This window comes from Symphalangus syndactylus, chromosome 2 (assembly GCF_028878055.3).
Source record: "Symphalangus syndactylus isolate Jambi chromosome 2, NHGRI_mSymSyn1-v2.1_pri, whole genome shotgun sequence".
NCBI classification, from domain to species: Eukaryota; Metazoa; Chordata; class Mammalia; order Primates; family Hylobatidae; genus Symphalangus; species Symphalangus syndactylus.
This window is the reverse complement of record NC_072424.2, coordinates 24,889,616-24,905,307: the sequence shown is the minus strand read 5'-3', so window position 1 is coordinate 24,905,307 and position 15,692 is coordinate 24,889,616. Positions and strand designations below refer to the sequence as shown.

At 46.5% G+C, this 15,692-nt stretch overlaps 1 protein-coding gene across 1 annotated transcript in view; it reads left to right on the top strand.

Moving 5' to 3' along the window:
• HABP2 (hyaluronan binding protein 2) overlaps window positions 1–15,692 on the top strand; it is a 37,008-nt gene that overhangs the window by 16,617 nt on the left and 4,699 nt on the right. The window contains exons 3-11 of the mRNA XM_055248788.2: window positions 5,069–5,185; window positions 6,670–6,777; window positions 7,927–8,043; window positions 8,803–8,922; window positions 9,403–9,574; window positions 11,392–11,489; window positions 12,675–12,930; window positions 14,009–14,151; window positions 14,940–15,074. Coding sequence (XP_055104763.1) covers window positions 5,069–5,185; window positions 6,670–6,777; window positions 7,927–8,043; window positions 8,803–8,922; window positions 9,403–9,574; window positions 11,392–11,489; window positions 12,675–12,930; window positions 14,009–14,151; window positions 14,940–15,074 — 1,266 coding nt within the window. The remainder of the gene's footprint in view (window positions 1–5,068; window positions 5,186–6,669; window positions 6,778–7,926; window positions 8,044–8,802; window positions 8,923–9,402; window positions 9,575–11,391; window positions 11,490–12,674; window positions 12,931–14,008; window positions 14,152–14,939; window positions 15,075–15,692) is intronic.

Genomic DNA, 15,692 nt, shown 5'->3' with positions numbered 1-15,692 from the left:
AGTTTGGTATATAAATGAAGGGACCCCGAAGCAGACTTCTCGTGGGATCCAGAGTCCATCTCGAGGTGTCATAGCCTCCAGGGAGTGGGCTGAGATGTAGAGTGTGGGCCTTTTTGCAAAGAGTAGATTCAGTTTAAAAACATCCTTGTTCAGTGTCTGACTTAACCTCTCACAGGGGTTGTGCTTTGATGGTATTTGTCAGCTGCCTGCTGGCTCTAGACAACAGTGTGTCTGCAGTGTGGCTCTAGACAACAGAAGGAGACCCCGTGCTCGTGCCCATGGGCAAGCTGCTTCTTTGGTTGGTCTTGCTGGAGACAGCGCATGGTGAGGGCCTTGCTGGAGCAGAAGGTGCCCAGTCCACAGTCCCCAATGGGTGGTGGAGGAGGTAGCCAGCAAACAGCACAGACTCTGCCCATCTCCCCAAAGCAGGTGCCATGACAGCCAGCAGGCCTGTGGAAATGCCTCTTCAAAGCTGGCTTGGCTCTGCCCAGCAATGCAGGCTGAGCCCATCCATCAGCTGTCCTACTGCCTGCCAGCGAGAGTCTCTGCTGGGCTTGCCCCGCCAGCCAGATTGGAAGCGTCAAATGCAGGCAGACAGGGCTGGGGGTTGGAGGAGGCCCTTGGAGGAGCCGTCTGTGCCACAGTGATGGATGACACCAACAGGGACGACATTCCGGGGATTTTGATTCCGTTCCACACATCTGGCAAGCTCCTTAACCAGAGCAGCTGCAAAGCTCCCATCGCAGGAACTCTGAGCGTTTTCTGAGAGACCCCAAACATGGACCGAGTTAATCCTGGTCAAGGGACCCGGAGCATGTGCTTAAGAAGGTTTCCCAATGCATGCTACTTCCTGAAAGCTAAAACCCATGGAGTTTCATGAAACCCAAACCTATAAGAGATTCCAGGATCGTAAAAAGGCAAATAAGACTTGGAGTTAGGTAGACTTGGGTTATGATGTCATCTCCTTGGCCTTCATTTTTCCTTATCTGCAAAATAGGAATAATAATACCTACACCATAGGGTTGCTTTAAGGTGAAGTAAGATTGTGGGCAACCGCATTTATTTAGTTTAGTGTCTGATACATAGAAAATAATCAATACATTATAACCTATTATTAGGATAATTTGCTTAACTCAGGATACTTTCATGATCCTTCCTGATAATTTCTAGAAACAGACTCTGAAAACTAGACAAACCCACAAGAATTGCTTTTCATTCCTGATAGAAAATGCTTGAACAGCTGCCCCTTTCTTTCCCAAAGCTCCTCCCTTTTCTATAGCCTAGAGAAAGTCACAAATAATCTATGTTTAAACCTGAACTGTTTTTCTACAATCTACCAGTGGAACCGAAATTTATGTCAGGCTGCTGTGCCTCTCTACCCAGGAAAATATGTGGACGAGTTTCTAGATCTCTACAGAGCTCATCAGGTATTTTCTTTGCCAAGCACATTTGACCCATTTCTCACACAGTTTCTTACTGAAATTACCTATTTGCTCTGCTTTAAGCAGACATCATTTTTTTAACCAGCAAAGCTGCATGCAGGCCAATCAGAAAGCAGGAAGGCTTAGCCACTAAGGGAAAAATAAATCTGTCAATCATATACATTAACTACAGGTAGGGCTTTGTGTTGGGCACTCTGGGGTTAAAAGAGGAATGGAAATGGCCCTTCCTCTTAAGAAACTAACTATCTAGTTGGAGGAAACAAATAAGATAGACCAAATACCCAAGATAGAGGTGCCATCTGAGATCTAGCTATGACACTTAAAACTCTCCAGCCAACTGGGCCACAGAGGAATGCTCTTGTATCTAAAATTCTTATTCCATTAGCAATCTAATATCAATCAAGCCCTATGTGTCGGTTTGTCATTATTGCATAATATACTACCCCAAACTTAGTAGCTTAAACCACTGACCATGTATTTAGGTCACAATTCTTTGGGTTGACAATTTTGGCTGGGTTCAGCTGGGCAGTTCTTCTGGGCTGCATCGGGCTCAGTTGATCCTGACTGGGCTTGCTCATGTGTCCGCAGAAGCTGGCATCTTATCTTGCTGAATATTGGCTGGACTTTCTTATATGTCTGAGGCCTCAGCTAGGACCACTAGGCCAGCTGTTGTCCACATGTTCTCATACGCTCTTGCAGAATAGGCCAAATTGTTCACATGGCAGTCACATGGGTCCAGGAGTGGGAGAGATAGAGAGAGTCGAGAGAGAACAAGACTTCTTTGAGGCTCAGGCTCTGAGCTGGCACACCATCCTTCCATCACACAAGCTATTGGCCAAAGCATGTCCTAAGGCCAACCCAGAACCAAGGGGCAGGGAAACTGACTCCATCTCTTGGTGGGAGAAACTGAAAAGTCACATTGCAAAGCGTGTGGGTGCAGGGAGGGGTGGAGAATCAAGGGCTATTTTTGTCATCAGATTGGCTCATACTGAAGCAGAGTTTCACTGTGGAACTTGAGGGCACCAGGCCTAGCCTTGGTCACTTCTAGCTCCCTCACCTCTTCACAACTCTTTAATCTCCTTCCTTAGCTGGCTTTCATCCCCCACCCAACCTTGGCTGGAGGCTTCCTTGACGACAAGGCCACATCCTACTCTTATTTGTATAACTCCCCACCATCCCTAATGCCATCCTGCACCTGGCATAATACTTGGTCCATTGTAGGTTCACAAGACAAGTTACTTACGCAGACAATAGGATTAAGTGCCAACATAATGGGAAAGACAAAATAAGATTTAAGCCTGGAAGTGGAGAAACCCTCCCAGATGATGCTCCTATAAAGCACCTTCAAATTCCATGGCAGATGGAAAGGATCTTGGTGACTTTCCTTGCACAGCCACCAGTTGGATGGCTTCTTCCACCCTGGCTACCTGGGGCCACTGAGCTCTGCTCGTTCTATCCATCTTGCCTGAGGCCCACGGGCCCTAGAGAATAGGAAGCCTTTCTTAGCAGGAAGATGATTCAAAGCCTATGTATTTTATTTCTTCTTTGGCTTCACTGAGAGGTAAGCAGGCCTCGTTAATAGGTCTGGATTCAAGTTAAAATCCTCTAACAGACATTTCATTCATCCCTCGTCACCTGGAAAAGTCACACCACACCATCTACATCAGAATCTTCCCCATTTCTAAATATCTGCAAAAGAAGTAATTCTTAATGGCCTTGCCAAGATAAGCTGGTCTGACTGCCAACCTGTGGGAGAGATGGGAGAAATTACAGAAGCAACCTGAAGGGCACTTATCTATAAACACCTGTTGGAAAAACAAAAATAAATTCTCCAAAGAAAAAGAAATAACTAAGCAATGCAATCAGCTCATTACCAAACCCCTTTGTCTCTCCTAAATGTCAGTTTGAAAAATCTTTCATGTCAAACTCAGAAAAACATCTTTTTCTCACTTTCTCCCTCTCTTTCTCTGCTTTATCACGCTAGATGGAGGAAAACTTTATTTGCTCCAGGAAGACAATGGCCTTATCTTCAACCTGGATCCTCAGCCCTAAAAAGGTGGCCTCCCCCGGGAGCATTTTCATAGTGGGGAAAAGCAGTTCGAGAGAAATAATGAGCAAGCCAAGGGAGTCTTGACTTGACACTGTGATAAACGAGGTGAAACTTTGGCAAGAAACCAGAGTTGGCGTATTCAAAAAAGAAATAAAAAGCTAGTTCCATTTTAATGGGAAATATAAAACAGCCATTGTGCAAAAGTCGATTTTTCAAAAGCCAGAGAGATAAAGACTCTAACAGAATGACTGAGAGACGAGTAAGATAATGTGGTTGATAATCAGGCTTAGGTAAAGTGCCATCCTCCAAGCCATCAGCTGGCTCCGTAGGAGTGCCTTTTCAAGTCAGCTATCTGCATTTGCTCCCGCATCATTATCATATGCATCTCTGGACAGCTTCCTTGCAGCTTCAACTTGCCGACTTGCCATACTCCCGCCGGCTGGAGAGAGCAAAGTCAACCTGACTTTTTTCAAATCCCAAACTTCCACAGACCTACCAGCCACAGAGCTACCAGGATCTCCCCAGAAAGGCCCCAGAGAGCAAAGAGCTTGAGTCCAGCCAATCTTACACATACCTGTTTTTTTCCCAATGACTAGTCTAGTGTGAGGTTTACAACTGTAGGCAAGATCCATGAAATTTTATAAGGTTATCCTTGGTAAATTCCTAATGAGCAGGCTGGATAGTCAATGGGGATGGTGGGACACATTTTCCCAAGGGTAAGTGTGGGAGTATCCGAGGCAATGTAAGGGCACCAGTTGAAACAGTTGAGTGCTGCAGTTGAGCTAGTGAGATTTAGGAGTTGTATGGAGACAAACTGCCATAGTTCATATCCTGCCCTTTAGTAGCTATGTGACCTTGGCCAAGTTACTCAATCTCTGTCAGCCTCAGGTTTCTCAACTTAGAGTGAATAATACACCTCCTAGATTTTTATGAAGATGAAGTTGGACAGTACATGTAAAGTGCTTAGCACAGGGCATGGTACATAGTAAAGTCTCAATAAATGTTATCTCTTAAAATGACTCTGTAGATACTGCTTGGGAGTAGTTTGATGCCATGATCAAAAGGAAAATGATGAGTTTTCTTTGATTTCATTCAGCTTGGTGACTAGTGAAGTCCCATCAAGAAATATTATTCACAGGATAAGCCAACCAGGCACTCAAGTATAGTGCGATCTGACCCCGGGCAGACTCCATGTAGGACCCTATAGATGTGCCAAGTCCCAATCCTCTTCCTGCTGTTCAAAGATGAGAAAACCAAGACTCGATAATACAGTTGGCTTACCCAACGTCAAGGGAGTAGAAAGCTGGGACTTGGCTTCTTCTCTTCACTTCCAATCAGGTGCTCATGACCCTGCTAAATGTCAACACTACCTTGCCAGGTCATAGCATCCCCCAAGTGAAAAGATGCAAAGCCTGAGCCCTCGTTTCCACTCCCCTCATGTGCAGAGCTGGAGAGACACATAATTCCTCCTGCAAGACTTTGAATTCTTTGGGGAAAAGGTGTCTAGCTAAATAAAATGCTGACCTATTTGAGTGTAATGATTAGGATTTCTTCTGTCCTGTTACCACCCCTGCAGACTGGACCCCTGACCAGTATGACTACAGCTACGAGGATTATAATCAGGAAGAGAACACCAGTAGCACACTTACCCACCCTGAGAATCCTGACTGGTACTACACTGAGGACCAAGCTGGTAGGTACCAAATCTCTTTCAGGGACTCTCCTGGGAGAAGGTCAGAGGGGAGTATATGTGGGACCACATGCAAGGGCCTCTCTCTCCTCCTCTCTGGCCAGCGTTGTGAAATAGCTATGGAAGAAATTATTTGGACCGGCTTTTTTTTCTGTTTGACTTATATGTTATGAGGACTGGGGAGGTTCTTAGAGACCAACTCCCCTACCCTCAAATGACAGATGAGGTAAGTGAGGCTAAGAGAGGAGCTGACTTGGCCAAGGTCATGCAGCAAGTTAATGCAGTACTGTCCAGGTTTCCTGATGCTGTGAATAGCAGCTGTGTTCAAAATCATTCCCGTAGCTTAGATTACAGACCCTAAGGATGCAGGAAGCCCATGTCAGCTTTGAGCACCAGACTGTAGCATGTACACATTCAGCTTTGGGACTTTCCTTCCCTCCTGCCTTTGCCAGGACTTTTCCTTCCCTTTCACCTTTTTCTTTCTCCCTTCACTCTTTAGAAGCTTTCCACAGTTGTTAGATTGTATGTGTGTGTGTGCGTATGTGTGTGTGTGTATTCACACACATGTGCTCCTACCACACTTGTTTTTGTTTTCGTGGCTTCTTAACCCAAGCAATGGGACAGAAAAGAAAATAAGAAGCTGGGTCCAAGCAACGCCATGTGACTAATCCAGGAGAAGGAATGGAAAGCACTTAGCAGCCGGAATAAAAGCTGTGTAACTGTGCAAAGTGGCCTGGAAGGCAGGGCCAAGATACAGGGCATGGGGGAACATCAGAAGGGACCATCAAAACAAGAGCAGGGCCCAGGGATCCTAGTTCCTGAACCAAAGAACAATGTGTGTGAACAGAAGGATAAAGAATTCCCCAAGGGAAGATCCATTCAGACAACCATGAAAAGCCACAGGCACAGATGAAATATGACAAAATCTAACTGAACAAGTAGTTGAAGAAAGATGAAGGCCACTGGGTCATTTCCTCCTCGCCGCCAATTCTTCTGTCACCCTCTTGCCTTTGGTCTTCTCTCCTGATGTTCAGAAAGCCTGCGTTTCATTAGGGGTGGGTTTTCTTTCCCCACTCCTGACCTCCACCCCTGGGCACTGGAAGTAGGGGAGGTCTTTAGGCTTGTGAAATACCTTCAGCATCAGAGACAGACCCTGTGGCACTCCCAGCAAGACTGGGAGGAGAAAAACACTGATGAGGGAAAAGGGGAGTTTCTCAATGAGAAAGGCCCCGTCCAAAGCCAGGCCGAGGGGAGACAGTCATGGTTCCTTCTCGCCTCTCCTCTCACTAACCTGAATCCCTCTCTCTGGTCAGGTGACTGCAGTTTTCCTTGCTGTTTAAGGACAACATATGTTTTCCTCCTTTCCCCAGTTTCTGGCTCGGTATTTACTCTCTCATGTGGGGCAGGAGACTGAAATTAGGTGAAAAAGTGGGGGGCTTCTCACCTGCCTTTCCTTACCAACATTGCCTTCTTCCTGTGTGTCTTAGATCCGTGCCAGCCCAACCCCTGTGAACATGGTGGGGACTGCCTCGTCCATGGGAGCACTTTCACGTGCAGCTGCCTGGCCCCTTTCTCTGGGAATAAGTGTCAGAAAGGTGAGTCCATCATCACTAGTCCATTCTTCCCTCTGAGTTAAACAAAAGGCAGTCTTTTCTGTGTGAGAAAGCACTGCGTGATGCCATGGGAAGGATTATAACTACCAATACTGTATCATGCATAGTGGATTCCTCTGCAGGGTCCCGGGCAGCCTCTCACTGGATCCTCACCCCTGCACTGTGAGATGGAACTAGTACCTCCATTCTCCAGATGGGAAGATTGAGGCTGAGAGGGGATAAGGGCTGGACGGCAACCAAGATGTATTCCAAACTCAGGACTTTGTGCTTAGAGTGTTTAGTCTAACTGCAACAGAGCAGTGTTGTCCTCAAATGGGAGAGCAGGGAGGATCTCAGGGCACATGAGAGCAAACCCAGTTAGAGAAAGGGAACCCAGAGAGTGAGGGCATTTGATCAAGGTCGCACAGCTAGCTAGGTGTAGAGCAGAAATTAGAGCCCTCGCGTCTGACTTCTGGTCCATGCTCTTTCATTCTACCATTCTCACTGTGTCTGCTGTTATTGAACTCTTGTGGGCATAACATGAGGCCGTGGAATGAAGCATCAGGAATAGGACTCCTAAGGGCTAGTTTTACCCCTAGAGAAAACCTGGATTCAGGCTGCTCTAGCAACCATCTTACTGGGTGGAGGGCAAGGGGGGTCTTAGGTATATGTACAGCTTTGTGGTTGACTTCTTCCTTCGGTGCCCTCTTCACTTATTCTTTTCATTTTCAATCCTGCAATTTCTTCAATAAACTTTGCAGGATGGTTGAGAATATCGAGTATAAACACAGTGTCTGGGCTCACTCCTCAACTTCTCAGAAAAGTGACAAAACTGTAAATGCACTCTGAAGTTAGCTAGAAAATGGAGAGACTAAAATTGCAGCTCTGTTTGGTGAAGGTGTAACAATTATCAAAGTTTTTTTATTAAGATAGAAAAATTAAGACTGTGGGCATGCGAAGCAATGTGGGAGACAATCCGCCATGACCCAAAAATTAGACAGAAGCCTTGTCCTGGCATAGCCTAGTGTTTCAGGACCACGGACAAGGCCACAGACACTGTCAGTCACCCCACCCCCAAACATTGTATTGTACATGTATCCCTCTAAGGAAAATGTGCCCCAAATAATGTCTTATGTTATGGATCTCCTACAGTGCAAAATACGTGCAAGGACAACCCATGTGGCCGGGGCCAATGTCTCATTACCCAGAGTCCTCCCTACTACCGCTGTGTCTGTAAACACCCTTACACAGGTCCCAGCTGCTCCCAAGGTAAGTGGTGGAGGCCCCTTTGACGCTAGACTCTCTGTGCCCTATCTTGTACCTGCACCCTTCTGCATGGAAGGCCAGATGTATCTGATGTTTTTGTGGCAGGCACCCAAGATGGTCCTTTTCCCTAGGCTTTCTAAAGATTCATTATCCTTGGATTGACACCATCCAATGGGAATTGACTGGTCTGTGTCCCTTCCCATCCAAAAAGAATCATCTTGAAACTCACTTCTTCCAGGAAGTAGACCCTGATCTATTCCTGAGAGGGACCAAGTAGGGGAATGAATACATATCGAGTCCCTGCTATGAGGAAGGCATTGTCTCAGGAAATTTACGTTCTCTTTTGCTTTCTCCAAAAACACCTCAAGGAAGAGCTTTACAGATGAAGAACCTGAAATGTAGACAGGCTAACTCATTTGCTCATGGCCACATGGGTATCAGCAGGCAGATCTCTACCTAGCTCAGACGGGGCCCAGCACTCCTGCTCCGTCCGTGCTTCTTCGTTTCCTTACTGAGTGACCCATCTCCTCATGCACTTAGGCATGGCCTCCAGCCAGATTGCTTCATCCACATTTGCTTATGTTCTTAAGGCTTCTGTGTACACTTCCTAGAGTGTCAGTGGATCTGTCTTTCCCCTCTGGTGACCCATCTTTCGTGAAAGGATAGACACCATTAGAATGCCACCAATGTCTCCTTGTCATCTCAGACATGGGCTGCAACTCCTTCTGAAGAGCCTTCCCGGCCCCATTCCTGTCTTCACAGTGGTTCCTGTATGCAGGCCAAACCCCTGCCAGAATGGGGCTACCTGCTCCCGGCATAAGCGGAGATCCAAGTTCACCTGTGCCTGTCCTGACCAGTTCAAGGGGAGATTCTGTGAAATAGGTATGGGTCTCTGCCACCATCAGGGCCACAAGTGAGGCCTCTGGAACCCTTTTCTCTCTGGGTTTTCTTGCCAGAATGTGGTTCAAATCAAGTTTCCCAACTCTACTATTGCCTCAGCCTTCTCGCCTGAGGGGATAGGGCGTGTCTGGCTTCGTGTAAGGAAAGTAATAAACTGGGGTGTAGTGCAGGCAAGTCAAACCACCTGGGCATCCCTAGGCCTTAGCCCACCTTCCATCAGTTCTTGTGTGAGCCAGAATTAAATAACTAAGCTCCCACACCCTACAACCACTATATTTCATGTTTTAAGCAGGATTAAATGTGGGACATCCAACCCTTTTTTTCCTGAAATTTGTGGTGAAATCTCAGGGCGATAAATATGCAGGTCCAGTTCTCTCACCACTTGACATACCCACCAAGCCCTTTCTGGGAGCAGCATGCCAGTGGCTGTTGGTTCTCACATTGCTACCTGCTCTCTCGGAGGTTCTGATGACTGCTATGTTGGCGATGGCTACTCTTACCGAGGGAAAATGAATAGGACAGTCAACCAGCACGCATGCCTTTACTGGAACTCCCATCTCCTCTTGCAGGAGAATTACAACATGTTTATGGAGGATGCTGAAACCCATGGGATTGGGGAGCACAATTTCTGCAGGTAACATTTACCTTATTTATGCTCAGTTGATTTTGATCACTTATTTTAAAACGGATCATTGAAACTCATCAGCCTCCTTTCTAGGAAGCTTTTCTTACTCAGGAAGGTGATGTTATGCTGCTGTAGTAAACAACTGCCAAATCTCAGTGGCTCAAATACATCAAAGTCTATTTCTGGGCCGGTCGCTGTGGTTCATGCCTATAATCCTAGCACTTTCAGAGGCTGAGGCAGGCAGATTGCTTGAGCCCAAGAGTTCGAGGCCAGCCTGGGCAAAATGGCAAAACTCTGTCTCTACCAAAAAAAAAAAAAAAAAAAAAAAAAAAAAAAAAAAGCTCAATGTGGTGGTCAGCACCTGCGGCCCCAGCTAATCAGGAGGCTGAGATGGGAGGATCATCTGAACCCAGGAGATCGAGGCTGCAGTGAGCCACTGCACTCCAGCCTGGGTGACAGACTGAGACCCTGTCTCAAAAAAAAAAGAAAAAAGAAAAAAGTCTATTTCTTACTAATGTTCCATGTGTCATGTGGGTTGGTGGTGATGATGGTAGGGGATTCAGCTCCACAGATGTACTCAAATACTCAGGATCGGCAAGAAGAGACTGGGAAATGAAGCATGAGTTTTTCTCTACCTCAACCTAGAAGGGACACATCCTCTCCCCACACATACTTTGTTGGTCAGAAATAATCACATGAGCCACATAACTTCCAGGCAGAGATGGAGAAGGGCAAGTGGAATGTCTGTTGAAGGTGACGGTCTCTGGCCCAAGGATGTTCAGGCTTTCCCATGTGAGGGTAATGCCACCACCCTCCCTGGTGGTGATCTAGTTTCCTTCTCCCTTTTCTGCTGCCTCCAGGCCACTCTGTTGGCTTCCTGCCACTACCCTTTGTCTAGCCAAGGCCAATGAGTCAGATGAGTTGCAGATTAGGGTGAGGGGGTCTTTGTATGGCTTTGAACTGGCTTCATAAATGAGGACTTTTTCTTGTTTTGTTTTTTTGTTTGTTTGTTTGTTTGTTTTTTTGAGACAGAGTCTCACTCTGTCACCCAGGCTAGAGTGCAGTGGCACCATCTCAGCTCACTGCAACCTCTGCCTCTCAGATTCAAGCGATTCTCCTGCCTCAGCCTTCCAAGTAGCTGGGATTACAGGTGCGCACCACCACACCCGGCTAATTTTTGTGTTTTTAGTAGAGATGGGTTTCACCATCTTGGCCAGCCTGGTCTTGAACTCCTGGCCTCATGATCCACCTACCTCGGCCTCCCAAAGTGCTGGGATTACAGGCGTGAGCCACTGCACCAGGCCACGAATTTTTTTTTTTTTTTTCCCCCACAAAACACGAGTACCTTCCACTTGCACTCACTTTGAGCTGTTCCCTTTGTGGAGCTGTCTTCGGGGGTGGCGGGGAGGGGGGCCTCTTAGCAGCCTTTCTCAGAGGATTCCCATGCATAGAATTCAAAGGCTCAGGCAGAGGAACCCAACTCTCACCATGCTTATGTAATGATTTTACTCTCCTGATATAGAAAGGTCTTCAACAGGGATCTCATTTCTTTTCCTACACATAATTTGATATGCCCTGTGGATCTGGCATGAGACTTGGGACTGCTTCCTCATCCTTAAGATTTTCCTCTAGAAGTCAAGGTTTTGCCAAAAAAAATACTATAAACACCCTTCTGTGCTAAGGTTTTCTAACCTGTTGGAGGATTCAAAGAAATGTGGTCCCAGGAGGAGCACAAGAGTCTGGCACCTTCTTATCCAAAGGTTCTTTAATAAGATCCAGTGGGTTCACCAAGCCTTCACTCTGAGTTGTTTTGTTTTGTATTTTAGAAACCCAGATGCAGATGAAAAACCCTGGTGCTTTATTAAAGTTAACAATGACAAGGTGAAATGGGAATACTGTGATGTCTCAGCCTGCTCAGCCCAAGGTAAAGGCCATGGCTGTCCAGAAGCCCAGGGGATTGGGGGGATGGAGATTTGTAGGGAGATGTCCCTGGCACCTGGTCCCTCCCTCACCCCGTTCTTCCTCCACACCTGCTTTACCAATTCCCATCCCAGTGCCAGCCTAACTGCCCAACTGTCTGCACCCACCAGGATGCCAAGTGGGTCTGGATACCTTTGTGGGTTTAGATCAGGTAGTCCAACTCTAAACTCATGGTTTCTGACTCCAAATCAGTGCCCTCAACAGATATTTACCCATCTCTTGCTGTTTGCCAGCCACTATGCTGGGCCCTGGGTGTACAAATGGTAATCAAACTGGCTGGGCTCCCATAGCCTTTCAGGATGCAAAGCATTCAAATTCCAGCCTCACAGTAGTCCTGGCCATCTGTCCTGGCCTCACTCTGTGCCCACATCTGGAATGATGTGCCCTTTCACCCTGACCAGTGGGATTCCCTCCCTGAGCAGTTTCACATATGTGCCTTTGATCTTATGGTCACTTCTGTCTATAACACTGCATCCCATATCTGTTCTTCTCTATATACAACTATTCTTTGAGAACCAACTCAAATATCCCCTCCTCCAGGAAGTCCTCCTTGATTTCTCAAGTAAAATGTTATCTCTGCCTCCTTACAAACCCTAAGGAACGGGACAAGTCACCACCTATACAACATTTACTGCTCTCTCCTTCTGTATCACAGTCATCTGTGCAAATGTCTTATCTCACCTATTCTAGTTCATCTGAATATCCTCCCCTCTACGCTGAAAAAGCCTCCACAATTGTAAGTGTGCACTAATAATGAAAGGTGCATTGATGATGCACACTTATAATTGTGGGGACTTTGTCAAGGTACAGTACATACCCAGTGATGGATTTGTATATTTACATAAACATAATGTGTGTGTGTACATGTCAATCTTAGGAGTCACATACTTTGAAATGGAAGAAAAAAAATCTTCATTGTTAATTCTATAGATTTGCTTTATGTTATGTAATGTATTCAACAAATATCAACTGTGCACCTATTGCATGCCCACCCTGTCTGCACCAGTGCAGTCTCTCAGCTCTGGACACCTGCTCGGCTGTTGGGTTCAGAGTCAAACCTCTGCCTGAGCCCTGCTGGGGAACTGGAGGGAGGCTGAATAGCACGATTTATCTTTCTTGTGTCCCACAGACATTGCCTACCCGGAGGAAAGGCCCACTGAGCCACCAACCAAGCTTCCAGGGTTTGACTCCTGTGGAAAGACTGAGATAGCAGAGAGGAAGATCAAGAGAATCTATGGAGGCTTTAAGAGCACGGCGGGCAAGCACCCGTGGCAGGCGTCCCTCCAGTCCTCACTACCTCTGACCGTCTCCATGCCCCAGGGCCACTTCTGTGGGGGGGCACTGATCCACCCCTGCTGGGTGCTCACTGCTGCCCACTGCACCGAGTAGGTGCCGGCTGGGAGCAGGGATCAGGGTGGTTTGAGTTCCTGGGGGTGCTCTCTCCTTCCCCTCTGAGCGGCATCTTGGTAGCTCTGTCAGGATTAGGGGGTCTGATCTGTTCAAGGTCAAAAGAAGGGCTCCCGAAAGCCAGAGGGAAAATAGCTACCATGTCTGGAATGTTTACCATGGGCACTGCATTTATTATATGACATTTAATCCTCAAAGCTGTCTGCTGGAAGACAAGCTGAGGAAGGTCAGGGATTTTTATCTGTTTTATTAATTGTGGGATCTCCAGTGTCTTGAGCACACCTCTGTATGTAGCAAGTGCTGAGTAAATATTTGTGGAGGAAAAGAGTTTATTGTTATTCCCTTTTTGTAAGTGAGGATCTTGATTCTCAGGATTCTTCCTTTACCTTGCCTGAAGTCGTATGGAAAGTTAAGTGGACAAGTAAGATGGAAACCCCATTCTATCTGCTTCTTTGACTTCTTTTGTCCTGCCCTGAACAGAGGAAAGCTTGCTCCTCTGTCTGACGCCATCACTAATGACCCTTCTGAGTCAGGTGTCTTCATCCATGCCTCCTGTGCACCTTAGGGAAGCAAGTAACTTCTGGGGAGCTGAAGAGTCACCTCCTCTTCTGAGCTCCCTATGTTCATGGTCAAGGCTGGTCCAACAAAGTCTGGGTTTTGGAAGTGGCCATGAGGTCTTCCAGTTCATATAGTGAATGATTTCTCTGGGATTCTAGGAGGTGCTCCTCAAGAGTGGTCAAGCAGGCGAACATTAGCACCTGCCAATGGATTTTAGAAGATTAGTTCAAGATGGCAATGGCTGTTTCTTTGGAAGGCCTAGGGAGAATGGGAGATCTCCCATGAGAAGTGGGTAAAAGTTATAGCTTGCATTTGGAGCTTTCTTCTGTTAATAAAGCACTTCCCTTATATAATCTTATTTGGACCCCACCACAGCAGAGTTCTGTGAGTGAAACAAGGGTTAGAGATGAGGAGGCTGAGTCTGCAGGTCAGATTTGCCAAAGGCCACACAGCTGAGCAGGAGCAGAGCCTTCCTGACCATCTCATTTTCCCTTGCAGCATAAAAACCAGACATCTAAAGGTGGTGCTAGGGGACCAGGATCTGGAGAAAGAAGAATTTCATGAGCAGAGCTTTAGAGTGGAGAAGATATTCAAGTACAGCCACTACAATGAAAGAGATGAGATTCCCCACAATGATATTGGCAAGTTCCTCTTTCATGGCTCTCCTGAGGGTCCTGTCCTGGGTGGATTTCTCTATGACTGGAAAGCTGAAGTTTGGTTCTAGAAGGTGCTGTTGACTGTTTTTGGTCCCTGTGGACCCTGTGAGGTAGGGAATGTATTCCAGGGCTTTTTAATTTTTGAGGGTATGTGTAAATGTAGATAAATGGGCATATGCTCTTAAACTGAGGGGAAGCAATGCTAGGAACATTGTGCTATGGAATGGGCTTGGCCTGGAATCCCAGCTTCCCAACTTTCTCACCAGGAGCCAGCTCACCTCCCTGTGCCCTCTTTTCTCTTCTATGAAATGGAAACACTGATGCACAACTCTCAGCTTCCTATGTGTCAGGTTACACAATGTGCTTGCAGGCATGCCCGGCCCCTAGCCCCTGGCAGGTGCTCCAGTGCAAATGCAATGACATTCCTAGCTACCAGCTGCTCAGTTTTGTACCCCGTTTCCCTTTTCATGAGACACCCCCCTCCCACCTCTCTCTCCTTCCTCAATAGCTTTTTTCCCCTCTAAAGGCCTGTTTCTTAAAAAATGGATTAGAAATGATTTCAAAGTCAATTATTATTTCTTGACATGACTCTTGCCCTGAAGTGCTACTCCTTCCTGGATGGAAGTTCAAAATATGAAATGACCGTGGAAGATTTTCAGGCATGGTGGGGGCGGGTGGCTTTGCTGTGGCCACTTTCCCGAGCAAGTTGAAGCTGGTGCTTCTCTGACAAAGAGGTGACATTACACCCATTTTCTACCTCTCTCTCCACCTAGCATTGCTCAAGTTAAAGCCAGTGGATGGTCACTGTGCTCTGGAATCCAAATACGTGAAGACTGTGTGCTTGCCTGATGGGTCCTTTCCCTCTGGGAGTGAGTGCCACATCTCTGGCTGGGGTGTTACAGAAACAGGTGAGTTGGCCATGCACTCTCCAATGACTTAGGTGAACTACATCAACCAGAGAAGAAAGGCCAAACTCAACTGCCCTTTTGAAGTTGAAATGAGTGTCATATTCAAAATGCATCAACCAAAGAAAGCATCTGCCTCACTGATCAAGCTCTAGTTAAATTCCTCCACCTGCAGGGAGCCTTCCCTGAGTTTCTCTGATCTCCATATCTGTCCCTGGCCCTACCCCTAAATACTTGAATTTTACCAAGCATTGACCCTGCATTTATGGAGATCTTGCTCCTTCCCTCAGTAGGTTGGAAAGAGGAAAGATCATGGATTTTTGAGTCAGACAGACTGGTATTCAATTCTTGACTTTGTCACTTGAACAACTGAGTTTTAGTTTCTCAATAATCATACTTACTTCCTATGTTTGCAAGCATGATCACAGGGGATGATAGAATTCTACAGAGACATTCATTAAGTCAGCCCTTAGAAGATGGGGGTCAGGTTCCATTCATCTCTGTCTGTCTCACAGTACTTTGGTCGGGGTTCTCCACACAGTAGACATTCTATAAAATTGTGTTAAATCCAGCTGTTGATTTGTCTTTAGGATTTGGTCTTATTTTTAAAAGTAACCAAAA